Source organism: Puma concolor, chromosome E2, assembly GCF_028749965.1.
Source record: "Puma concolor isolate L17-30 chromosome E2, mPumCon1.1.hap2, whole genome shotgun sequence".
In the NCBI taxonomy this organism is placed as follows: Eukaryota; Metazoa; Chordata; class Mammalia; order Carnivora; family Felidae; genus Puma; species Puma concolor.
Window position 1 is genome coordinate 48,825,040 of NC_141681.1, and position 24,563 is coordinate 48,849,602.

At 54.0% G+C, this 24,563-nt stretch overlaps 2 protein-coding genes across 4 annotated transcripts; one reads left to right on the forward strand and one right to left on the reverse strand.

The window, feature by feature from the left end:
• The first annotated feature begins 1,178 nt into the window (after window positions 1-1,178).
• On the forward strand, window positions 1,179-16,808 carry ITPKC (inositol-trisphosphate 3-kinase C). Its single transcript, XM_025914719.2, has 7 exons — window positions 1,179-2,434; window positions 6,549-6,648; window positions 9,009-9,222; window positions 10,504-10,708; window positions 12,784-12,885; window positions 13,528-13,599; window positions 15,444-16,808. The coding sequence occupies exons 1-7, from the start codon at window positions 1,328-1,330 to the stop codon at window positions 15,645-15,647; spliced, it is 2,004 nt and encodes a 667-aa protein (XP_025770504.1). The 5' UTR covers window positions 1,179-1,327; the 3' UTR covers window positions 15,648-16,808.
• A 1,088-nt stretch (window positions 16,809-17,896) lies between these two features.
• On the reverse strand, window positions 17,897-24,486 carry ACTMAP (actin maturation protease). 3 transcript variants are annotated; one of them, XM_086689833.1, is made up of 8 exons: window positions 24,226-24,486; window positions 22,609-22,646; window positions 21,445-21,553; window positions 20,845-20,913; window positions 20,234-20,358; window positions 19,794-19,923; window positions 19,632-19,702; window positions 17,897-18,870 (listed from the first exon to the last, which is right to left on the reverse strand). In XM_086689833.1, the coding sequence occupies exons 3-8, from the start codon at window positions 21,450-21,452 to the stop codon at window positions 18,533-18,535; spliced, it is 741 nt and encodes a 246-aa protein (XP_086545959.1). In that variant the 5' UTR covers window positions 21,453-21,553; window positions 22,609-22,646; window positions 24,226-24,486; the 3' UTR covers window positions 17,897-18,532. The 3 variants fall into 3 exon arrangements, with proteins under 3 accessions (XP_086545959.1, XP_086545958.1, XP_025770499.1); XM_086689832.1 differs by lacking the exon at window positions 24,226-24,486 and adding an exon at window positions 23,424-23,525; XM_025914714.2 differs by lacking the exons at window positions 21,445-21,553; window positions 22,609-22,646 and having other exon boundaries at window positions 23,424-24,469.
• Between the last annotated feature and the right edge of the window lie 77 nt (window positions 24,487-24,563).

Consider the following 24,563-nt stretch of genomic DNA (forward strand, 5'->3'; position numbering starts at 1 on the left):
AGTTATATTGCCCTGTAGGCAACCAAAGTCCAGGCTTTAGGTTAAGTAGGCCTGAATTCAAATCTACACAACTTAGATGTGTGATCTTGGACTCACTGCTTCGTCTTTCTGTGCCTCTGTTCTCCTGTTTGTGCAAGGGAAAATGATGATCCCTACCTCACAGGAGTTGGGGTATAAACTGGCAGGTACAGCACCTGGCACAAAGCAAGAGTACAAATGTAAATGTTGTTATAAATAAGTAAAAATTCCCATAACAGTCTTGCGAGAAAACTATTAACGCTAACCTTTTTACGGATGAGAAAACTGAGGCTCTGAGGAGACAAGACTGTGGGGAAAGATCATCCCAAAAGTGAGTGTTGGAGCCAGGATTTGAAAACAGGCATCCTCACTTTGCCTTTATTTTATTTTTTTTTCAACGTTTATTTATTTTTGGGACAGAGAGAGACGGAGCATGAACGGGGGAGGGGCAGAGAGAGAGGGAGACACAGAATCGGACACAGGCTCCAGGCTCCGAGCCATCAGCCCAGAGCCTGACGCGGGGCTTGAACTCACGGACCGCGAGATCTTGACCTGGCTGAAGTCGGACGCTTAACCGACTGCACCACCCAGGCGCCCCCTCACTTTGCCTTTAGATAAATTCTTTCGCTGCTCTGGGCCTTAATTTCCCTGTTGTTCAAAAATGCTTGGCTCTTGTGGCATTGAACACACGTTTTCGAAAACAATACAATGGTATTATGTATCCTCATTTTACAGGTGAGAAAATGAGCCTGGGGCTGGGGCAGGAGCGGGGAAACATAAGTCACACACTCAAGGTAACACTGCTAGGAAGTGGCAGAGGCGGGTCTCGAACCCAGGTCACTAGAATTTCCGTCTTTCAAAGTCAGTCCTTGCCCCCTTTGAAGAATGGGCGCGCTGCTAGATTCGTCCCCGAAGGTTCCAGGGAGGCTAAACTGGATATTCGAGGGTGTAGGAAGATCGGATTCGTTGCAGGGGTCTAGGAAGGGATCCCACCGGCCCGCAACCAGGACCCCGGAACGCAGTACAGAACCTGGACGCAGAGCTAGCTCTAGGTGCCCACCCCGCTTCAACCCGAGAGGGCGGGGCCAGGCAACGCCCGTCCCCCTTTCGTCACGTCCGGTGGGGGCGGGGCTTCGGGGCTTTCCCGGGGCGCGGGGGAGGGAGTATCGGTTAACCCCTGGGTGGCCGGGCGAGCTGGAGCTCCGCGGGCCGGAACCCGGGAGTTGGGGCTCCCCAGCCACACCCCTCGCGGGATTTAAAGGGGCAGGAGGGGCCGGGTCGGGTCGAAGCCCGAACCTAGGGAGCGGGCATGAGGCGCTGCCCGTGCCGGGGGAGCCTAAGCGAGGCAGAGGCCGGGGAGCTGCCGGGGGCGGCCCGCATGGGGCTAGAGGCGCCGCGAGGGGGGCGGCGGCGGCAGCCGGGGCAGCAGCGACCTGGGCCAGGTGCAGGGGGCCCGGCGGGGCGGCCGGACGGGGGCGGGCCCCGGACCAGCCCCGAGGGGTCCAGCCTCTACAGCGAGCCCGAGAGGGTCGGCCTCGGGCCTGAGCCGGGGACAGACGGACAGGTTGAGCCTGAAGCAGCTGGCCTCGGAGCGGAGACTGAGCGGCCCGGCCCCAAAACGGAGACAGACATATCTAGCCTCCGGACACATCCAGAAAGGAGCAGCCACTGCTCAGGGCTGGAGACAGCCGGTCCCTGGACTGAAACTGGGACAGATGGCTTTTTGACTGATTCACACTGGTCTGACCTCCAGCCTCAGCCAGAGAAGGCCAGCCTCTGGACACAGCCCGTCGTTGATGGGCCCTGGACAGAGATAGAAATACATGGGTCACAGACCCAACCAGAGAGGGCCAAGACCTGGGCTGATAACCTCTGGACCCATAGGAACAGGTCCAGCCTCCGGACTGAGCCAGAGGGGGCCTGTCCCTCAACAGAGCCAAGTGCCGATGGCTCCTGGAAAGAATTGTACACTGATGGCTCCCAGATACAACAGGATACTAAAACAGCCTGGAAGCAGGTTGGCACTGATGGTTTCCCAACACAGCAAGATTCTGTTGGCTCCTGGACTCGGCCTGGCATTGATGGTCCCCAGACACAAGATACTCATGGACCCCAGACAGAACCTGGGACAGACTGTCTTTTGGGGGAATCCAAGCAGGATGGCCTGTTAGAGGAACCAGAACCCAGGGACTTGGGGGCTCACCTGTACTCTCGCCTGGAGTGTAGCCCCTTGACCCCTGTGCCCCGCCTCATCATCACTCCTGAAACACCTGAGCCTGATGCTCAGCCAGTGGGACCCCCCTCCCGGGCTGAGGGGGGCAGTGGCGGCTTCTCCTCTGCCTCCTCTTTCGACGAGTCTGAGGATGATGTGGTGGCCGGGGGCGGAGGTGCCAGCGACCCCGAGGACAGGTCTGGGGTGAGTGGGAACCGTTCTGCCCTTGGGCCACATCTCCCCAGACCCCTTATCCCCCTGCCTTTGCTTTGAGAAGTTTTCTAGCACCCACGAGCAATTTTATCTCCAGATACCTCTTCTATCTGTCGACCTCCTCCCTCTGACCAGCCAGGTTACCGACCCTCTCCAGGCATCCTCCTGATCCTTTCCCTTTCTCCTCACCCACTGCCTCCGGTCCTGGGGTCTAAAATGGACAGCCACTGGCTGACTTAATGGTGCCCAGGGACTCCTGAAATTGTGTGATCGTGGGAGTCTGTGTGTGTTTACACACATATTTTTGAAGCAACTATGTATGATTTCTGTCGGATCCTCTAGAAGAGCACAAGTAAAGGAGGACAGAAAGGGTACACTTTTTAACCTAAGTTTTTAAAAAATATTTTTATTTATTTTGAGAGAGGGAGCGAGCGCGCGAGCTCACCTGCAGGGGAGAGGCAGGGAGAAAGGGAGAGAATCCCAAGCAGGCGCAGCACCATGAGATGATGACCTGAGCTGAAATCAAGAGTCAGACACTTAAACGACTGAGCCACCCAGGTGCTCTAAATTAGCCACCCTTTACCCTAAATTTTTAAGGCACTGTGGCTGCCTTAAGGGGTCATGAACCTTTGCCACCCTTTAGCCATTTGCTTTTGTAGGGAGTGAGCCCCCCCAACTTTTATCAGCTTCTCAGAGGGCTGTGTGAGCCCCAGACGCTGAGGACCCCCAGCTTAGCCAGAGACCGTCTGGTTTCACCATTGCTTCCCAGCTCCCCAGGGGGCCCCCTGCACACTCTTGTTTATATCCTCCACCCTCACCGCCACCCCCCCCCATGCCCCCCACCTTGGGTGCCACCCCCCCCCATGCCCCCCACCTTGGGTGCGGTTCTCTCCTGGTGAATCAGGAGGGCTGGCAGGGCAGGTTCAGGGAAGGTCAGCTGGGAGGCAGGTGTGACAGACTCAAGTAGGTTGGCCTGCTGGGCCCTCCCATTGTCTGGGGCCCCTGGCCAGAGTCTGCCCTGAGCCCCCCTCACCCCACGGGGGCTCCCTTAGGAATGTGCTTACACGTGTGGCCACAGGTAGAGACAGACCTGCCTCAACCTGCCTGTGCCAGAGCACAGGAGCTGACCCTCTGGTCTTTCTGCCTTAGCTGTTCCCTCCACCTACTCTCTCACGTTCTTGGCATCTCCAAACAGCTGATCTGGGAGTGAATGGGGAAAAAAAATAGCAACTAGTACTCACGCCCAGCTCTGTACTAAGCTCCTTGCTCGTATTAACTTTTTTAATCCTTACAGTAGCCCTATGAGGGAGATACTGTTATTCTCCCCATTTTACAGATGAGGTCAATGACACTTGTCCAAGGTCACACACTTTGGAAGACACAGAGCTGGGATTCAAACCCTTCGCATACCAGGCACTTTTCTAAGGGTTGTGTATGTGTTAACCCTTACAACAGCACAATCACATTGGGACTATTATTGTCTCCATTTTATAGATGAGGGAACAGGTGTGCAGAGGTGAGGTCACTTGCTTAGGGCTGGCCAAGCCTGGTCGGAGCCAGGATTCTAACTCAGTCCTGGCTGAGTTGAAAACCCAGTTATTTCAAGCTCTGTGGTGTATGGGTGGATCCGTCCCTAACTTGCTTTCTTCCCACGCCTCCGTGTCTCCAGTTTTTCTTCATCCTTCCATAATCTGCTTCCAAGACCCACCTCTGGTCAACTCTTGAACTCTCCCTGCTTTTCAGCACCCTCGGTGGCTCCCCAGGGCCCTCCAGATAGCGATCAGGAGTTCAACCCTGTGTTTAGAGCTTCCTGTCTCCAGGCTGCTTCCCGCATTCAGCTTCCCTTCTCCCCTCCTAACCCCCCTCCACTGCAAGGAGGCCAAAGTGCACACTGTTCCTCGAACGCCCTGCCACCATCCTGCCTCCGCTCGTGAGCTGTTGCTCACTCATTTCCCACCGCCCAGAAAACAAACCCTTGCTTCCTTCTGGCTTAATTTTGAAATCCCATCTGACCTTAGAAGTCCCACAACTTTCTTCCTTTCCTCCCCGCTTCCTTCCTTCACACATCCATCCTGTCCTCCTAATCAGACCACTGACAGTCTCTGATCCTCTGGTATGTGTCCAGCCCTGTGTTGGTTTTGCTAGGGACACAGCAGTGACTGAGACATTACCCTCATGGAGCTCCCAGGCCAGTGGAGAAGACAGGCCCATCACCATACAGAATGGTCAGGGGGCTGGGATGGGGGACGCCTAGTGTCGTGGAAGATCGCAGGAGGTGATTGGCCACACCTGAGGTATCAGAGAGGACTTCCTGGAGGAGGGGACATGGGAGATGAGACCATCATGAAATCATCTGAGAAAGCGCAGATTAACCATCAGGTCCAAGAAAGAGACAAGATATGAACTGCTTATGATTAAAAAGAAAAAAAAAGATAGTTACAACTAACCTCCCTCAATCCAAGCAATGCTTTTGGAACAGCTGTTGTGTGCTAGGTCATGGGCTGGGGACACAGTCATAACCATGACAACCCCAATCCCTGCCTTCAGAGTTTATAGCCCAGCAGGGCTGTAGTGTGTAAGCCCAGGGCAGTGGGTTCAGAGTTAGAACCCCAGCACTGTGCTGTGTGATTTAGGCAAGTGACTTCATCCCCCTGAGCCTCTGTTTCCTCTGTAACACAGTGTCAACAATCCTCCTGGGGTTGTGTTTTTAGGATTAAGTAGGTTATGGCTCACCGAGTCTTTGTCATTGTGCCTGGAATGTTCCAGGTACTTAGTAAACAGGAACCTTTATTAATCACCTCCCCTTCATGGCTGGCAGCTGGAGGGTGGAAGGAATAGCCCTTCCTGAATCCCGTAGTCCAACACCCTGCCTCTGCTTGACCTTCCCACTGTCAATTAGATGTCTGCTAGGTAGCTGGGCTCTGAGTAGGCGGGAGAGAACATGGCCTTGACCCCAAGGTAGTGGGGGGATGAGCCACACAGATTCCTTCTCTGGAGAGGACCCATTCTCCTAATACTTGTCTAAGGGACTGCCATATGCCTGGAGCAGAGAATGTATTCATGTGTTTGCACGCGTGCTCATACATGTGAATCAGACTCTAAGCCAGTCTCAAGAACCTCTTGATTGAGTCAACGTGATACAATGAAATCTTTGTTTTCGGTTTGCTTTACTGGTTTTCTCTTGCTGTTCTCTCTCTTTCTTTGCTTCCATTTATTTTTTTCTTTCCCGTCATTACTTGGTATGCGTGTCTCCCTTTCTGTCTTTCTATATTTCTCTCTTTGTCTTTTGGTAACCTGTCACTGTATTAGTCAGGCTAGGTCAGGATTTGCTGTGGTAACAGGCAACCCCCGAACTTAGTGACTTGGAACCACGAAGGATTATTATTGTTGACACTGCACATGTACCATGGGCCACTGGTGGGTGATGTCTTCACTCAAGGCCCAGACCGAGGAAGCTTCTATTTCTCTTTCCACACTCCCCACCCACTTCCACAGCAGGGAAAGGAACATGGAGAATCACGTACTGGCTTTAACGCTTAGGCTCACATTTCACTTGCCAAAGCAAGCCAGTAGCCGAAGTTCAAGGTAGCAGGGATGTCCCTAGAAGGGAGGATGGGCTGGAGCTGTTTGGTGAGCAGCTCTCCTGACTGCCCCAGTGTCCATCTCTGTCCCTCTCTGTCTCTGTCGTCACCTTGCCATCTGTTTCTAATTGTGTCTTTCTCTGTGGTTCAGCCTCCATTCATCAAGTCCTGCCTCTATCATTTTCTCCAGAAGGTCTGACTTGGTTTCAGGACAGAAGTGAGGTTTCCAAGTTTTTGGTGTGTGACCTGGCCTATTTTTACTCATTTGAAAAGGACAGAAAGACAAGGGTCTAAAGAAAATGATGACGAGGACAGAGAGAAATGGACAGACTCTTCCCCACCTTTGCTGAGGCCTATGGGGAATCTCAAGACTGCTGAACTAGTGGGCTTCGCTCACCCCAATGAGCTCGGGAGCAGCACTCCCAGGAAGCCCCCTGGTCCACCCGCTTCCCCTCTGTGCTGCATCCCATCCCCCACCCTCCCCAGCCTTGGCAGTGACCCCACCCTGCTGTGCCTCACAACAGAACAAACCGTGGAAGAAGCTGAAGACAGTTCTGAGATATTCGCCCTTCGTGGTCTCCTTCCGAAAACACTACCCTTGGGTCCAGCTGTCAGGACACGCTGGTGAGAGCAGGGGTGCAGGGGACGGCCGGGTGGGGGGGGGGCGGGCAGACAGGCTGGGCAGAGACAGCTGAGCTGGGGAAAGAAAGCTACAGGGCCATTCTCTATAGTTCAAGTCTCCCCATCTGTCAAATGGGCTTGAGGACAGTCTCCACCTCCTGAGGCTGTTACGGGAAGTGCTTAGGCCTGGGCAGGGGCTGAGGGCTGTTCCCAGTGCCAGGGGGATGGGGAGCAAATCCTCAACCCTGGGGGAAAAATGGTCCTGGGCACAAACCCTAATTCTGCACTTATTTACAGGTGATCCTGGGTAAGTTACTTCCTCTCACTGGGCCTCGTCACTTGTAATATGGAGCTAATCCTACCTCCTTTGCAGGGTTCACTGGAGAGTTACCATCAAAATATATATATATGAAGATTGAGACACAGGCCCCTCATAAGTAGAAATAATCATTCCTCAGCCCCTCCATGTCCAGAATATAGTAGGTGCTCAATAAATAGCAGCTCTAATGGTTTCTCCCAGCACCTAGTGTGATGTCTCTGGCGCATAGCGGCACAATGCCTAGGACATAACATATTTTGTAAAGGGCTAGATGATAAACGTCCTGGGTTTTGTGAGCCATACGGTCTCTGTCACAACCGCACAATTCTGTTGTTTTAGCACGAAAGCAGCCAGAGATGATACATCAACACATGACTGTGTCTGTGTTGTAATAAAACTTTATTCACAAAAATGTGTACCGGTGGGGACAAGACAGATCGGGCCCACCAGCAAAGGAAGATAAGAAGGGAGCTTACCTACCTAGTGTATCCTTAGATCTGAGTCATTGAAAAGGCCAGCCCCCACGCCCACACCCCCGACACTGTAAACCTGGGGCTGCCGTCGCCATGTTTTCCAGTTACTGAGTTAAAATACCAAAGAACCCTCAAAAGTTAGTGGTGGTTAAAAGAAAACTTAGTGGGATAAAACAACTATTTTATTGCACTCCCGGGTTTGGGGTCAGGAGTCCAGACCGGGCATGGCAGGGATGGCTTGTTGCTACTCCATGGAGTCTGGGGTAGGACAACTTGGAACTGCAAGGTGGAAACTTTTGAGGTTCATTCACTCACGTGCCTCACAACCGATTGTTGGCTGAGTCTCAGCTGGGGCCGCTGGCTGGAGAGCTTATATGTGGCTTCTCTGTGGAGCAGCCTGGGCTTCCTTACAATACGGTGGCCTCAGAGGAGTCAGCTTTTTTAAATTTTTTTTTTTAATTTTTAAATGTTTATTTATTTTTGAGAGAGAGGGGGAGAGAGAGAGAGAGAGAGAGAGAGAGAGAGAGAGAATCTAAAGCAGGCTCCAGGTTCTGAGCTATCAGCACAGAGCCTGATGTGGGCCTTGAACTCATGAACCATGAGACCGTGACCTCAGCCAAAGTTAAACGCTTAACCAACTGAGCCATCCAGGCGCCCCTCATTTTTTTTTTTTTTTTAAAGCTTATTTATTTACAGAGAGAGAGTGAGAGAGAATGAGCAGGGGAGCGGCAGAGAGAGAGGGGGACAGTGGATCCGAAGTGGGCCCTGCACTGACAGCAGAGAGCCCAGTGTGGGGCCCGAACTCACAAACCGTGAGATCATGACCTGAGCCACAGTCGGACGCTTAACCGACTGAGCCACCAGGCGCCACAAGGAGTCTGCTTTCTTACGTGGCATCTCCGGACCGCAAAGGCAGTCGTCTCTGCCAACAAAGTGGAGGTCGCATCTCCTTTTGTGACCTCGAATCTGAAGTCACGGTGTCATTTCTGCCAGAAGCCCTCCCAGATTCAAGGAGAGAAGACTTAGATTCCACTTCTTGGTGGGGAGTGGTGAAATTCTGGAAGAACCCGTGAGACAGGAACTGTTGTTGTGGCCATCTTTGGCGCGTACAAGCTGAAAATACGATTTGCCCCAATAAGAGTTTGTAACGCTGATCTACACGGTCCGTGCGGTCCAGGAAATGCCTGAGTTGTCAGTTGACATGAAGTGGCCCCGGGCGCCAGCACGGCGGGACTCCAGGCAGAAGCAGATGCAGAGCTGCTCTGGAGCCGCACGCTCTCGAATCTGATCTCACACAGATTCCCACAGCCCATCATGAGCTCACAACCTGAAATGACAAAACAAGTGAGGCCCCTACATGCTGTGAACAGGACTCTGTTGAAATGAGGAGCAGCAGTAGGCCCTTCCCTTGCCACATGTTGGCTAAGACTTTGAGAGGTGCAGGAAGGAGAGAAAGCCTTCTGGAAGGGGTCAGGCAAGATGAGGGCAGCCAGGATCTGACGTTCGCGGGAGATGAGGGGAGGCTCCGGCTGATCCAGCTTCTGACCCTCTCGTCGGCTGTGCTCCCATAGGGAACTTCCAGGCAGGAGAGGATGGTCGGATCCTGAAGCGTTTCTGTCAGTGTGAGCAGCGCAGCCTGGAGCAGCTGATGAGCGACCCCCTGCGACCCTTCGTGCCCACCTACTACGGCATGGTGCAGCGGGATGGCCAGGCCTTCAACCAGATGGAAGATCTCCTGGCGGATTTTGAGGGCCCCTCCATTATGGACTGCAAGATGGGCAGCAGGTGGGTTTAGCCACAGGGCAGATGCAGAGGGCCAGCGTTGGGCATTTTGGAGATGGTGCCTCTCAGGTCTTCAGAGTGGTAAGTACCCGCATGTGCTCCCACCAGCAGTGTGTGAGAGTTCCAGTTGTTTTTATCTTCTCATAGGGTGCTTGGTATTGCTAATTGTAACCATTCTGGTGAGTGTCTCATTAGGATTTTAATTTCTGTTTCTCTGATGACCAAAGAAGTTGAGCATTGGTTGGCTGGCCACTTGGAGATCCTCTTGTGAAAAGTGCCTCTTTGAATATTTTGCCCAATTTTCTTTTCTCTTTCTTTCTTTCTTTCTTTCTTTCTTTCTTTCTTTCTTTCTTTCTTTCTTTCTTTCTTTCTTTCTTTCTTTCTTTTTCTTTCTTTCTTTCTTTCTTTCTTTCTTTCTTTCTTTCTTTCTTTCTTTCTTTCTTCTTTCTCTTTCTTCCTTTTTGGGTTTATTTATTTTGAGAGAGCGAGCAGGGAGGGGGAGAGAGAGAGGGAGATGGAGAGAATCCTGAGCAGGATCCGCACTGCCAGCACGGGGCCCAGTGTGCGGCTCGAACTCAGGAACCATGAGATCATGACCTGAGCCAAAAGTAGTCGGACGCTTAACCAACTGAGTCACCCAGGTGCCCCTGCCCATTTTTCTGTTGGGCTGTCATTTTCTTTTGGATTTGTAATTCTTTATATATTCTGAATACAATTCCTTTGTTGGAGACTCACATACATACATACGCACACATTGTCCAGCTTTCCCATTTCACTCTCTTAATAGTAGCTTTTGATAAACAGAAGCACTTTTGATTTAGGCCAGTTTGTCATTTTTTGTCATCATGATTAGTAGCTTTGTGTTTAAGAAATCCACCTACTCCAAGTTCATGAAGATCTCCTATGTTTTCTTCTACAAGCTTTATTGTTTTAACTTTCACATCTAAATTTGCAATCCATCTAGAATTAATTTTTATATATGGTGTGAGGTAGGGATTGAGGTTCTTTACCCTGCCCACCCCCTGCCCCCCATATGGCTATTCTCTTGACCTGGCACTGTTTATTGAAAAAATTTCCCTTTTTCCACCGAATTACTGGGTCTTCTGTGTCATAATTTGGGTGAATGTACACATGTGTGTCTGTTTTTAGACTCTGTTCTGGTCCATCGATCTATTTGTCTGTTCTTGTGCCATGCTGTGTTTTTATAACTTGCCTTGATATCAGGGAGTATGTCCTCCATCTTTGTTCCTCATAGTTTCCTTTGCCACGTCCTCTTTGTCCCAGGACCTACCTGGAGGAGGAGCTGGTGAAGGCACGAGAACGGCCCCGGCCCCGGAAGGACATGTATGAGAAGATGGTGGCTGTGGACCCTGGGGCCCCCACCCCTGAGGAACACGCCCAGGGTGCCATTACCAAGCCCCGCTACATGCAGTGGAGGGAGACCGTGAGCTCGACCTCCACCCTGGGCTTCCGGATTGAGGGCATCAAGGTGAGGCCAGGAGCTGCTAGCCTGTCACCAGAGTGCTGGGAGCTAGATCTGAGGCCAGGCTTCTTGGGGAGCATGGGCATCAGGGAAGGCTGGAAAGAAGCAGGATGTGGAGAAAAAGCAGGAGACTGTAGAAGATGAATAGACGGGGGTTCTGGGAAGCCCTGTTTCTCTCTCACCCCCATCAGTGACCAAGTTTTGTTTATCTGTCTCCTTGAGCAGCTCCAGATTCTGTCTCCACCCCTCCCCGCAGCCCCTGGTCCAGCCCATCTCTCCTGCCCTAACCTCCCTGGTCTCTCCCTCCCTAGCCTTCCTGGGCTCCTGGGTTGTGGTCTCACCCCCTCTGATCCTCATCCAACACAGCAGCTTGAAGAATCCTTTTCCCCCCTTATGGGGAGAGATTTTCTTTTTTCTGTCCTTCCTTCTTTCTCTCCTTTTTTGTAAATTACACCTAATTATTTGAAGAGGTATTCACACAGTTCAAAAATCAAAATAACATACTGGGATATACAGGGGAAATCTCTCTCCTAGCTCTGCTGATGTCCTTCCCATTCTGTCCCTCCACCCCCGACCTGCTCATGGGGAACCACTTTATCAATTTCTTCTATTTTTTCCTGCAAATACAAACAAATGCAATTGCATATCCTAACGTTTCCTCCTCCCAGTCTTACACAAACGGTGGCAGAAACCTGGACAGCTTTTCATTCCATAGCAAGTCTTCCTTCCTTCCTTCCTCCCTTCCTTCCTTCCTTCCTTCCTTCCTTCCTTCCTTCCTTCCTTCCTTCCTTTCCTCTCTTCCTTCCTCAGTTATATACTAGCTCTCTGTGGATGTGACACAGTCCCCTACAGATGGCCACCTGCGTTTCCACTTTTTGCCATTACAGACAGTGCCTCAGTGAATCACTTTGTACATGAGATACTTTCCAAGTGTATAGGTTTAACTGTAGACTAGATTCCCAGAAGGAGGAAGACGGGGTCAGAGATGAAATGCGCTGGGAATTTTGCCAGAGATTGCCAAACTCCTTTCACAAGAGTAGAATCATTGTGCACCCCGCCTGTTTCCCCACGGCCTCGCCTGAGGCACCTTTCCAAGTTGTACAACCTACTGTCATTCTCCTATTCAAAACCCTTCTATGGCTCCCTAGTCCCCTCGGGAGAAGTTCTCTGGCCTAGAGGGCCCTCCAGGGTCTAGCCTCATCCCTCCTCTCTCCCTCCCTCTTTGTCTACCTTCAAACCACAGTGCTTTCATTTCCTTGAAAGAGTTTTCTTTTCCTGCCACAGGACCTCTGCACATGCTCTTCCCCCTACTGTTCCCTCTGATTGATACCCGGTCATTTTCCTGTCTCCTTTCAAATTTTGCTTCCTCCAAGAAGCCCACCTTAATTTCCATCCTGCTCAATCAGGGCCCTCTCTTTACCTCCTCATGGCTCCCTATATTCTATTATTGTGTTCTCTCCCTTTGTGATGATTTTAGTGTTCTATACCTGCCTCCTTCACCTGACTGTGTCTGTCCTATTACCTCCATGTTATCAGCACCCACACAGCATCTGGCACGGTGTGACAGAATGACTCAGGTGGCTTCTCTGTGCCCCCCTCAGACATAAAAATTATTAGTCTCATTTATGGAGTGCTTACTTAATTGTGCGCCAGGCACTGTGCTTTGCATCCTACATATCCAATCTCCTTTAATTCTTATACCAGCTTTAGGCAGCCAATAGCAACGCAGTCCCCATTTTCCAGGTGAGGAAACTGAGGCTGAGGGCGGTGAGGTGGCTTGTTTAGGGCTGCCCAGCTAGGAAGTAGCAGAGTCATGGTTCAAAGCCAGATCTACCCTTCTCCAAAGCCCACTTGGCTAAACCGGCTCAACCAGTGGGTTCAAGGTTGGACTCAGAAGGACTGGTTGCTCTGGAGTGTGATTTGGGGCTGGGTTGAACTGGGCTGAGCAGGTGGGCTGGCTCCCCCTGAATAACCAGCAAGTGTGAGGGGCAGGCAGGGGGTCCCAGGAAATGCCTGAGGCTGCTTGGTGTCGGGTGTGAGAAGGAAAAGGTGATACTGGGCCTTCACCCCTTGCCCTGCAGAAAGCCAACGGGACCTGCAACACCAATTTCAAGAAGACACGGGAGCTGGAGCAGGTGACAAAGGTGTTAGAGGACTTTGTGGACGGGAACCGTGGAATCCTGGTGAGCGGGACACCGGGCCCTGTATTTAGCAGCTCAAGCCCCCCGCCATCATCGCTGCTTGTAAGGCAACGGTCTTCTGCTTTAGGCCGAGGATGGCCAATACTGGCTGGCGTTGCTCACCATCTGCGGTCAGCTGGTGGCTTGGCTAGCGCTGGCTGGTCTAGGAGGGCCCTGCTCCTATGTCTGGTGATTGGCTCACGACTTGGCCGCTTGCCTCTCATGATGCAGCGAGCTAGCCTGGGCTCGTTCTAAGCGTAGAAACAGGTGGCCCCGAGAACAAGTGGAATTGTAAAGTGTCTTGATTGGCTAGGCTCAGAATGGCCACCATTATTTCCACCATGTTTTATTGGCCAAAGCAAATCTTCTGACCCAGCCGAAATTAAAGGGACTCGACCCCACTCTTGGCGGGAGGAGCTGCTAGGAATTATGAGTATCCACGTATTCTCCCAACCACACTCTTGTCTGTGTTACCCCAGTGCATCCGAGCCCCCACCCACCACCCATTTTCCCCGTGGCCCCTTTGATCCCCTCCTGGCTGTGGTCTGCTCGCTCCTTTGAGGGTATAGGATGAGGTCAGGCCTCAAGGTGGGTAAGGACCCACAGAGTCCCTGTGCTGACCGTGAAATGCTCCCTCTCTCACAGAGAAAGTACGTGGCGCGCCTGGAAGAACTTCGTGAGGCTCTGGAGAACTCCCCCTTCTTCAAGACCCATGAGGTGCGAGCCCCCGCTGCCATGGGGAGCAGAAGGCCACGTGTGTGAGGGTGGTGGGAGGTGGGGGGTTGGGGGTTCAGTGGGGGGGGGGGGTCTGCGCCTGGCAAACAGCTGACAGATTACCGGGCAAAGCTATTAAAAGGAACCCCCAAGGTTTGGGGTTTGCTTTTTGATGGTAGGCAGCAAAGGGGATTTCAGGGGCTCAAGACAGGTGGCCTGGAATGAAGGCTGTTCCACGCTGGGTACGGGACTTACTTTCTAAGGCCTCAGTTTCCTCCTAACACGAAGAACAATGGTGCCTTCCTCGCAGGGCTGCTGAGGTGTGAGACCAGCAACTGTCGAGTGCCCTTTGGAGCATGGAAGTACATTTAACTCCTTGCTCTTAAAATTATTTTGTAATCATAATTATTTCCAACTATCCGTGGCTGCATTCCTATTTGGTGGCTCCCCCCCCTCCCCCCTCCCTCCCTTCTGCAGCCTGCGTGTCTCTGGAAGTCTGGGGCCGTCTCAGCAGGTCTATGAGGTGGGGATGTCGCAGCGTGTGTCCTTTCCCTCTCCCTCCTCTCTCCAAGCTCTTCCACCTCCCCTGTCAGGTCCCCCTCACTTCTTTTTCCTGGCGACTCCTGAAAGATCCTTGATCTGGGAGTCGGGCTGCCTGGGTTCGAATCCTGCTCTACACACCTCAGCCACCTGCGCCTGGGAGTGTTTCTGCAGACCCGTGTCCTTGACAGGCAGGACGGGCTAACAGAGCACCTGCCCCGTGGGCGTGGGGAGGACGAAGCAGGTTTATATACATGGGAGCATGGCCCACAGTAAACCCTCGGCATGTGCCAGCTGTTACCGTCATGTTCATTATCATCAGATGTCATCCTCGTTGCCGTCCTCATCACTGCCCTTGGGCTTTACACACAAGTCACAAAGAGGAGGCCTGGGGACCTCATCCCTTATGTGCTCATGTTCGGTTTCACCCACCTGGTGACTTAGCATTTTAAAAAATAAGCTGCCAACATCTAAAACATGAGACTTCCGGTTTACCTGGCACTTTGGGAGACGTGGCAGCACCGGGCTGCTCACCATATGCCAGCAGGCCAGAGTGGGGTGGAGGCTGCCTCCTCTGCCAGCCACCTGCTCACCTGCCCCGTCACCTGGGTTCTCTGGGAGCAGTGGAGTTTGAAACCCGACTGGAAAAGGGGAGGGGCTTGCCCACCTGGAGTCACATGGAGGCAACGAAAGTACTGTTTCTAAAAAACAAAGCCAAAAAAACCCAAAAAAACCCCAAACCAGCATCTACCGAGGGCAGTGTGTCGAGCGCTGCAAAGTGCTTCATGGAATGCTGCAATGACCTTAGCATCACCATTCGACAGATGGGGAAACTGAGGTCTAGAGAATGGAAGCCCCGTGCCCTAGGGTCACCAGCAGCCCTCTGCTGGGTCTGAGCAGTTCTCCAAGGGGAAGACATTATCCGCTTCTCCCGTGCAAGATTCTGCAGGTGTTTGTACCCCAGCTTGGAAAAGGGTAATGGTTAACATTGTCGTCTGTTTGCTATACTGGCAACTGTTCTAAGAGCTTATACGGATGAATTCCCACATGTAACGTGCAGGGCAGCCTTTGAGTAAATGGTACGGTTATTCCCTTATTCCCACTTTGTATGTGAGCAAGCGGAAGTACAGACAGGTTAAGTCACCTGCCCAAGGCCACCGAGCCAGTTAAGTGGCCGAGCCAGGATTTGAACACAGACAGCCTGAGTTCAGGCTCCAGAGTTCAGCACCCTGCTCAGCTGCCTGTTGGGGAGGGGGCCCAAGCCAGTGCCTGCCCCTCCCCCTAACCTCCCTCCTCTGTCGCTGCAGGTGGTGGGCAGCTCCCTCCTCTTCGTGCATGACCACACTGGCCTGGCCAGGGTCTGGATGATTGACTTTGGCAAGACGGTAGCCCTGCCTGACCACCAGACGCTCAGCCACCGACTGCCCTGGGCTGAGGGCAACCGTGAGGATGGGTACCTCTGGGGTCTGGACAACCTGATCCGCCTCCTTCAGGGGCTGGCCCAGGGTTGACCCACTTGCCCACTGCCGGGTTGACTTACTGGATGGTGCCCATCTGGCTGGCGGTGCCCCGAGATTGGCCGTGGGGGTTGACCTTGGGGTTAGGAGAGGTTGCATTGTTCACCACGCAAGACATGAGTGGAAGGCCCGGAGGGCCCTGGCGCCCAGGCAGCGCCCGCCCCTTTCATGATACAGAGGTTTTGAAGACTGGAGAGGGGACGTGCCATGGCTGCATCCCACCTTGTATCAGAACCAGACTGGGCCCTCTGACCAGCCAGGAAGGCTTCTGAGGGGTGATGTGCCTCTTGCCATAGGGATGACTGTAATCACCGTCTCCTTGTCAGTCCTCTCCCGGCTGCAGGCTGGCTCCCGGAGGCCTGGGAAGGGTGAATTTCCTCTCTGGCGCCTGGGGCAACCAGACCTCACCTGTGAACAAATGCAGGAGCCACCTGTCTGCCTGGGAGAGTCACAACCCCATCTGTTCGTCTGGGGCCATTCCAGCGCTGACAGAGGTTCAGGAGGGTGTGACACCACAAGGTCTGAGAGCTGCTGCTGTTGGGCGGGGACCCAGTTCTCTCTGTCCTGCCCTCCCCTGACCCCATGGGATCCTCCCCACTCCTGAGAGAACTCTGCTGACCCAGGCCACAGCCACGTCCTGTGCCAGCACTGACTAGCACAGCCTCGTTCCTCGGGCACCAGCCTCAGCCTTGGGACCCCCTCCTCCCACCCCTGACCCCCTTTCCCTTGCTCCTAGCCAACTGGTGGCAAGAAGGGCTTTCAGACCTAGAAGAGGAGGCTTGGGAATCAGAGCTGCCTTCCTCTAGAGATGCAGGGTAGGTGGCTGTGACCGAGGGCTTGCCGCCTGGCCCAAACCAAAGACGCCAGCACCTTCTCAGGTGTGGGTGATGCCCCTCCGTCCCCCTCCTCCTGCACCCATACCTTGGCCTTCCTAGTCTAGGAGGCTGGGAACCAGGCACCTCCCTCTTCCCCAAGCTGAAGCTCTAATGTGTCTTCCAGGCCTGAGGCGGCGTGCTCCTTTTTCTACAAACTGTCTTTATACTTATTTATACGAGAGGTAGTCTTAGCTGGGGCAGCGCTGGGGAACAGGAGGCAAAATCGCTTCATGTGCTTTCCCCCTGTGACAACGCCCCGATAAATCACGTTCAACGTCAACTTTGTGGATTTTTTCTTTCGCATCTGGGGCGTGTGGGCTCAAAGCTCATAATTTCACCATTAGCGCTGGGCGGGGTAATGGGGTGATGACCCGTTCAGGAGAGATTCGGGCGCAGAGCAGGCTGGTTCACTCATTCAGCATTTACCAAGCTGCTACTCAGGCGCCTGGCTCTGTGTCGGACAATGTGGGGGACATACTAGTGACCAAGACAGCTCCAGGCTGTGCCCTCAGGGGGCTCCCAGGACAGTGCACTGGACAGCGCCAACCGGGGTGTCCGGGCTGCTGCAGAGTGGCCAGGGTGGGGACACCCCTCTCCTGATTAGAAACACCGCACCTTTGCTGGGCACTGGGCTACACGAGTGACCAAGGCAAACCTGTTCCTCCCCTTCCAGAGTGGAGGCAACAGGTATTCATTCAGTGAATAACCTTTCTCCACGTCTTCTAGGCACTGACTGCGGGGTTGGAATCCTGGTGCTGCCGCTTGGGAGCCAGGATGTGACCTTAGGCCAGTGGCTGCTCCTCTCCAGGTCCCTGTGTCTTCATCTGTAAAATGGGGGAGGATCTACTACCTTCCTAACTTGAAGAATTTGATAAATTAGCACTTACAGTCCAGTTTCTCAATCAGAACACCAAGGTCAGGGAGGGGCCTAGCCTGGGGCTAGGGAGTCTTCCTTGAGAAAGAGAGGCCAAAATAGAGAATGGAGTTCTCCTCAGCAGAGGGGCAGGGGCAGGCGAGTGACACTCGAGGGACCTGAAAGGCCAGTAAGGCTAGTGGCCTGAAGTGTGAGGAAGAACAGTCAGAGATCAGGAGAGATGAGCTGGGGCTGGGAGACTCCCTCCCATGAGCAACAAGTTGCTGCTGGAAAGCTTCTCTGGAGGCAAGTGTTGAGACCTGGTCTGCATTTTAATGCTTACTTATTTTTGAGAGAGGGAGGGAGCAGAGAGAGAGAGACACACACACAGAATCCAGCACAGAGCCCGATGTGGGGCTTGAACCCACGCACCGTGAGATCATGACAGTGCTGAGCTGAAGTGGAATATTCAATGGACTGAGCCACCCAGGCGCCCCACCTGGTTTGCATTTAAAAAATTTTTTTAATGTTTTTATTTACTTTTTGAGACAGAGACAGGGCATGAGCAGGGGAGGGGCAGAGAGAGAGGGAGACAAAGAATCCCAAGCAGGCTCCGAGCCTGATGCAGGGCTTGAACTCGCAAACTGTGAGATCATGACCTGAGCTAAAGTCAGACGCTCAACTGACTGAGCCACCCAGGCGCCCCTGGTTTGCATTTTAAAAAGCAAGGCTTCCTAGGCTCCATGGGAACAGACTGGGGGGCAGCAAAGGGTCTAGTGAGGAGGCTCCAGTCCAGAGAGAGGAGGATGGTCACCAGTGAAAAATGGCTGGATGCAACATTCAGGTGGGACAGACGGGACCTGCGGGTTGACCTGTGGTCAGTGTCTTTCCTGGACAGGGAGCTTGTCTAGCTGCTCCTGGCTTTGCCCCCAGCCACACAGTAGGAGCTTACTACCGAGGGCGAGTGTGGGAGAAGGAGACATACGGGGAGCGGGAGGGGGCCTCTGCATGGAGGATCTCTGGCTGGAGGTCCTCAGGAACAGAGCCCACTCCCACGGCTGTTGGAAAAAGGACACTGGGGCACTCTTCAAATGGTGACAGAGCCGAGCTGTGGCCGGGGGCCCTGTCACCTGGCTCAGGGATGCAGCAGGCTAGCAGCTGGAGTCCTTCGGGCTGAGGAGCAGGGCCTGGCCACAGAGGCCGGCCCGCACCCCTCCAGCGGGCACCACGTATGCCCGGCCATCAGCGGCCCGCGAGGGCGAGAAGTCTGTCAGCTGCAGGTTGCTATCCCGGACCCGGTCGTAGTCCCACAGCTGGTAATGCCAACTCTTGCCCTGCTTGGAGAGAAGGTAGACGGCTCCTGGGGAACCTTCCTCTGGCAGGGATGGCGGCTGGCGGGCTGTGCTGGGCACCGGGTGGAACAGACCTGGCAGCTCGGGGTCCTCAGAATAGCCGAGGCCTGGCACAGCCTGCGTCCCCAGCAGGACCCCTGGGAGGAGAGCAGAGGCTGTGACCTGGAGTGAGCTCCCCACCGTAGCCCTTCAGGGTAGGTGTGGTACCACCCTCACACCACATTACAGAGAAGTCAGTGGGCCATGGGCACACAGCTGGGCTGGGACTGACCCAGGGTATCTGGCTCCAGGCTCCAGGCTTTTTAAAGTCCCGCCTCCTCCAGCCTGGTAGCACAGGGAGGGGAGGTGGCATTAAACAGAGCAAGCATCAATCACCCGATCCTCTCCTGCTGTCTAGTGAAAAGAACAAAAACCAAAAACAATGCTCAGTGGGGCCCTCGAGGCCACAGACCCCGGCATGGGGGGAGCCTCAATCCAGGCCACCTAACGTGCGAATCAGCCTTCTTGTAGGCAGCTGGGAATGACCAGGCCGATCGCTGTTTACTGACACGAGCAATGTGCCTGCGTCGTTCAGATTTTACGTACTTTGCCCACTGTCATCCTGATTTCCAGACGGAGAAATGGAAGCCCAGAGTCACAGAGCCTGGAAGTGGCTGGGCCAGACCTGGAGTCCTGTTTGATTCTGAAGTCAATGCTCTGAGCTTCTGTTTACAGAAACGGTGACTGGCAGATACTGAGTCACCTCCTCCCTGCCAGGTCCCTGCTGAGTACCCTGCTGGGACAGGGACAGCCCAGCCCCAGTCCCTGCCTCAAGTATGAGTGAAATGCCAGCATAAGGGTGAGAATGTAGGGGTGACGGGGACTCGGGACATCCAGGGACGCGGGAGGGAAGACCCACCTGTGCTCACTGCCCAGTGGGCCTTGTAGCCCTTCCTCTGACATGGCTCGTGGTTGAAGTCCTCGTCGTAGCTGCCACTGGGGTTAAGGCCAAAGCTGCGGTGTGGTCCTGGGAACGACCCTTCCCCATCCCCACCCAGCTCCCTTCTAGGCCCTGGGATACGGGATGAGCAAGGGATGTCCGGAGACGAGGTGCCGCAGGACACGGTCTCTGTTGGGACCACCCAGGCCACTGCAGAGCAGCTCAGCCTGGCAGCCCAGTGCCTCCTGGGCCAGCTTGCCCATGTTGGCCACTGCAGGACGACACAGACAGAAGGATCACCATGTGCCTGGCTCCAAGCCACGGGCTAACTGAGGATCGGCGCCTTTAATTGTCACCACAACCGCCACCTCTTTGTACAAATGCAGAAAATGAGGCACAGAGACGGCAAGCTGCGTGTCCACAGCCACTTGGCAGGAGGTGGCAGAACTGGGCGGGGGAATGAAGACATCCCGTCTCCAGAGCCCAACTCATAACACTCTACTGGGTGGGGAGAAGGGCCTGAAGAATGGAATGGGGTCTCCTTACATGCGTGGCTTGCGACCCTTCTGCACCCAACTCACCGGAGAACATCTCTCCCTGGGCTGTGTAGCCTCTGTCCACAGCCATCTGCACAAGTCTCTCCAGGGGGATGCCGCTGGGCGGTGCCAGGAGCGTGCCTGCCATCCACAAGGCCACCAGCCCGCACCTGGAGAGAGACAAGCCCAGTCCCTGAACCCCTAAGTCGGGTCTTTACTGGGCCCTCTCTGTCCCGGAAGCTGGAGTGTGGGGAACAGGTCTACTGCACTGCGAGTTTCCCTCCTTCTCCCAGGCCCGGTGGGGAGACCTCACTTCCCTCTTCCTGGGGGAGAGGGAGACCATGGCCTGTGGCCGGGGCTGGAGGGCTGCAGGGACAATGGGAGGGTGGGGAAAGTCACCTGGGCTTTCAGGAGGAGGAGGTGCAGAAGAAGCGGAGTCAGAGATGAAGACCGTTCGCTTGCTTACTTGCTCATCCATTCCAGCAGTTTACTCCGCATGCGCCCTGGACCCCCGCCCCCTCAAGTTCCTCCTTTCCCACCCCTCCTCCTTGCCTCATGCGGGCTGGGATGAACCCACGCCCCCCACCCTACAGATAGGTTCTCTGGAAGCACAGCAAAGGCAGACAGGGGTTGGGGCCCCAGATCAGGGCACGTACTGAGGGCCTTCCTGGATGAGGGAGGGCAGGTCGGCACAGAAGAGGATCCACTGCAAGTCACTTCTGAAACTGAATAAGAGCCGTGCTCAGGTCACAGGGGAACCAGCTCCTCGGTCCCCCCTTGAGGTCTGCCTGTCAACAGTATGATTGGAAAAAAATAGGATAAAACAGGCAGAGAGGGAAAGGATTAGGACCTGAGGTCCCTGGGTGGGGAGAGACATATTTTGGCACAATGCTGGGAGTGTCTGACCACAGCAAACCCCCCCCCTCCAGGGGTAAGGCTCCTTTTAAGAATGTTAACAGACACTACCTACTCTCTCAGGAATTTGACAAAAGACCCGACTAAATATCAGACCCTAAAATCTTACAACCCGCAAGGAACGGTGGGGCCATAGACCACCCCTCTTACAATGGAAACGAGCCAATCAGGAGTGGACAACCCAGCACCTAGAGTTGTCCAGCCAATAACCTGAGAAGGAACAAGGCGGAAGGGCGGGGAGGGCGACCAGAACCTTAGAAAACAAGGACCCTTGCCTATGGTCCTTGGGCGTTCACTTTCAAAGGTCCCCTCTGCAAAGAGCACTTTCGTACTATTCTTACTTTCTCATCTTATACTCCAGTAAACTTTTGCCTGCTGCTCATTATGTGTCCACCTCTTCACTCTTCGAAGCTGCGAGACAATAAACCCCGGGTATTGTGGCAAAAAATCCTGCAACAGTGGTGTTGAGGGGTGGTGAAAGGCGCCCGGTCTGGCTGTCCTAAAGCCTGAGGGCAGCTCCAGGCTCTGATGAAGACTTCCTTCTTCCCTGAGGAGACACTTCTCCCTTCCCGGGGCCTCAGTGTTCCTCATCTGCTCAGTGGGAACCCTTCTTCCACCTTCCGCTCCCTCCCTGCTCCTTCTCTCAGTTATTAAAGGAGCAAAGGTTAGGGGCGCCTGGGTGGCGCAGTCGGTTAAGCGTCCGACTTCAGCCAGGTCACGATCTCGCGGTCCGTGGGTTCGAGCCCCGCGTCGGGCTCTGGGCTGGTGGCTCAGAGCCTGGAGCCTGTTTCTGATTCTGTGTCTCCCTCTCTCTCTGCCCCTCCCCCGTTCATGCTCTGTCTCTCTCTGTCCCAAAAATAAATAAACGTTGAAAAAAAAAAAAAAATTAAAAAAAAAAAAAATTAAAAAAAAAATAAAGGAGCAAAGGACAGACGTGTAAAAGCTTTGCAACTAGGAGCCAGAAAAATGGACTAATTAGAGAACATTTCTCAAAGAGGTGTCTCTATACCTAAACGCTTCCTGCGATTTTTTTCCCCCTTCCCGTGCCTGTCAAATAGGGATGAAGATTCCTTAACTCAGCCTAGAGTAGAAACAGGTAACAACATGCTCACGGCCTAAGAGATCACCCTGCTAATGAGCCCTCGCAGGCCTGCCCAGCCCCACCCTTGGGGGGGGCCACTCCGAAAATTTTGATCCCGATCCTGCCCCAGGGCTCAGGAGGGGAAGGGCAACTTGCTTAGACAGTATTTCTGTTCCAAGAGCAAGACTGGGGGGTGGGGGGGGCGGGGAACCTAAAGCTCCTGGTTCCCAGTTTGGGGCACCCTCCGGATGAAAGGTGTTACCATAGCACAGTGGTTAAAAGCCGCCTGAATGCAAACTGGGCTCTCCCTCTTCTAAGCTCTTTGGCTAAGTGACTTCACCTTCTTGAGCCTCCCGTTTCTTTATCTGGAAAATGACATCATAGTTCCTATCTCATAGAATCACTGAGAGGATAAAGTACATACCTAAGAACACTTAGCACAGGGCCTGATAAACGGCAGACCTGGAATAACGGGTGATTGTTACTTGCATTACATGTGCCTCCCTTTGGTTAGGGCATTTAGAACAGATTATAAACTTATCTAGAGAGCTGGGGGTTTCTTCCACGGGTCTGAGTAACTCATTGTATCGGCTCACCCACCACAGCCCCAAGGCCAGGTCTAGCCCCCTCCTGCCTGGGTCTCTTGGGCCCCCTGACTGTCTTGCCACCCCTACTCCCCTCAGGTAGCCTCCCTTTCTGTGCAAAGCCCTTCAATGGCTCCCCGGTGCCCCCAGGACAGTCCACCTTCCTCCACGTGGCGCCCGTGCTCTGTGTGATCTGGCTCCGGTCCACCTGGGGAACCCCATGTGTACTACCTGCCCCCCACCATCCTGTTAAAGAAATATTTGCAGATGCCTGAAAAGCACACCTTTCCATTTCGGCCCGCACCTCTGAACAGTTTGTTTACTCCCCTCATCGCATACCCCTGCACCTACAGGATAGCTCTCGGGGTCCCCTTCTCCAGGCAGGCCCCACTAACACCTCCCCCGCCAGCCTTGGCCTTGTGATCCCTCACGACTCCCTCATTACAGCGCTGTCACTGGTGAGGGAGGGATCTGTCTCTGCCGCTGGACTAGGTGCCTGTGAGGGCAGGATCTCTCTTCTTTGGTGAAGGCACACCACTGAACAGGTCTAAGTAGGGGGCTGAAGCACTCAGGCTGTTTGACCTTGAGGAAATGGGAAACCCCAAGAGGAGATGGCAGAAGTGATCTGCGGACGGGTGGTTCGGTGAGACCCTACCGGTCCTTCTGCAGTTTCAGGAGCCTCTTCACGTCATCTCTGCTCCTGGGGACTGGGCCGGCCTTCTCTAAAGCCTCCTTCAGGAGCTGGCTCTTCTCTAGACCGAAGACATGAGGGGGAGCCGGCCCCCCAACGGCGGGTGGAGGCGGCAATGGGGGTGGTGGGGGAATAGGGGCCTGGAGACTGGAGGCAGGGGGCAGCAAAGCTAAATTGGGCAGGTCTGGGGGCAGAGAAAGAAGTGGAGGGACGGGCCCTTGGGGAACAGGGATTCCTGGAGAAGGGGCTGGGGGCTCTAGGGGAGGAGAGCGTGGAGAACTCATTTTTGGGTCTCCTACGGCATGCATAGCCTGGAAGATTTGAGGATGGGAGAGGGATGGATCCTCTAAAAGGAGTTAATCGCAGGGATGGAAGTTCTGAAAGTTTTACAGTGGAGTTCCAGAACTTGGGTGCCGAGCAGTCGGATTAAAAGGGTCAGGACTGACACGTGGAACTAGGGGAGCAGGGGTTAGGCTGACCCGTATCATCAGAGATCTAACAGTTAACAGGGAGTGGTCTTTTATCCGGGAATAGATTTGTGGTTTGGGGTTGCTTTGCCAGGCTCAAGGAGGGTAATTTAGTAAAAGTTACGGTATCATCCCGGGCCAGGTCTGGAAACTCGGGAGTCAGTTTTGGGAAAACAAAGGATAGGACCTGGGGCGAGGCCCTACGGGGTGAGACTTCGGGGCCCAGGGCTAGAGACTAGGGAATTTAGGCTCTGTAACCCCTCACATTCCAGGCCCGGGTTCGGAACCTTCAAGCTGACCTTTGAATCAGAGGTCAAGAGATCAAAAGGACACCCGGCAGGGAGAATGGCTTAGTCGTAGAGAAGGTCCTGGAATCAGAGCGCAAAAGGAAAAGTCCCGTGGGCTGGGGAAGGTTCAGGGATCGGAGGACGTTGTGAGCCGCAACACCGCCGGGATAGGTAGTGGAGCCTGAAAATAAAACGCTCCTCCTCTTCCAGCAAAATGGTGGCCGCAGCACACATTTTTTCCCATATCACGTGGTAGTACTCGCGACCCGTGTCCGGCCCAGTGGCGTCACGTGACGAGAGAAGGCAGGGCGGTGGGGGAGAGGAGAAGCTATCAAAGGACTGCCCCCGGA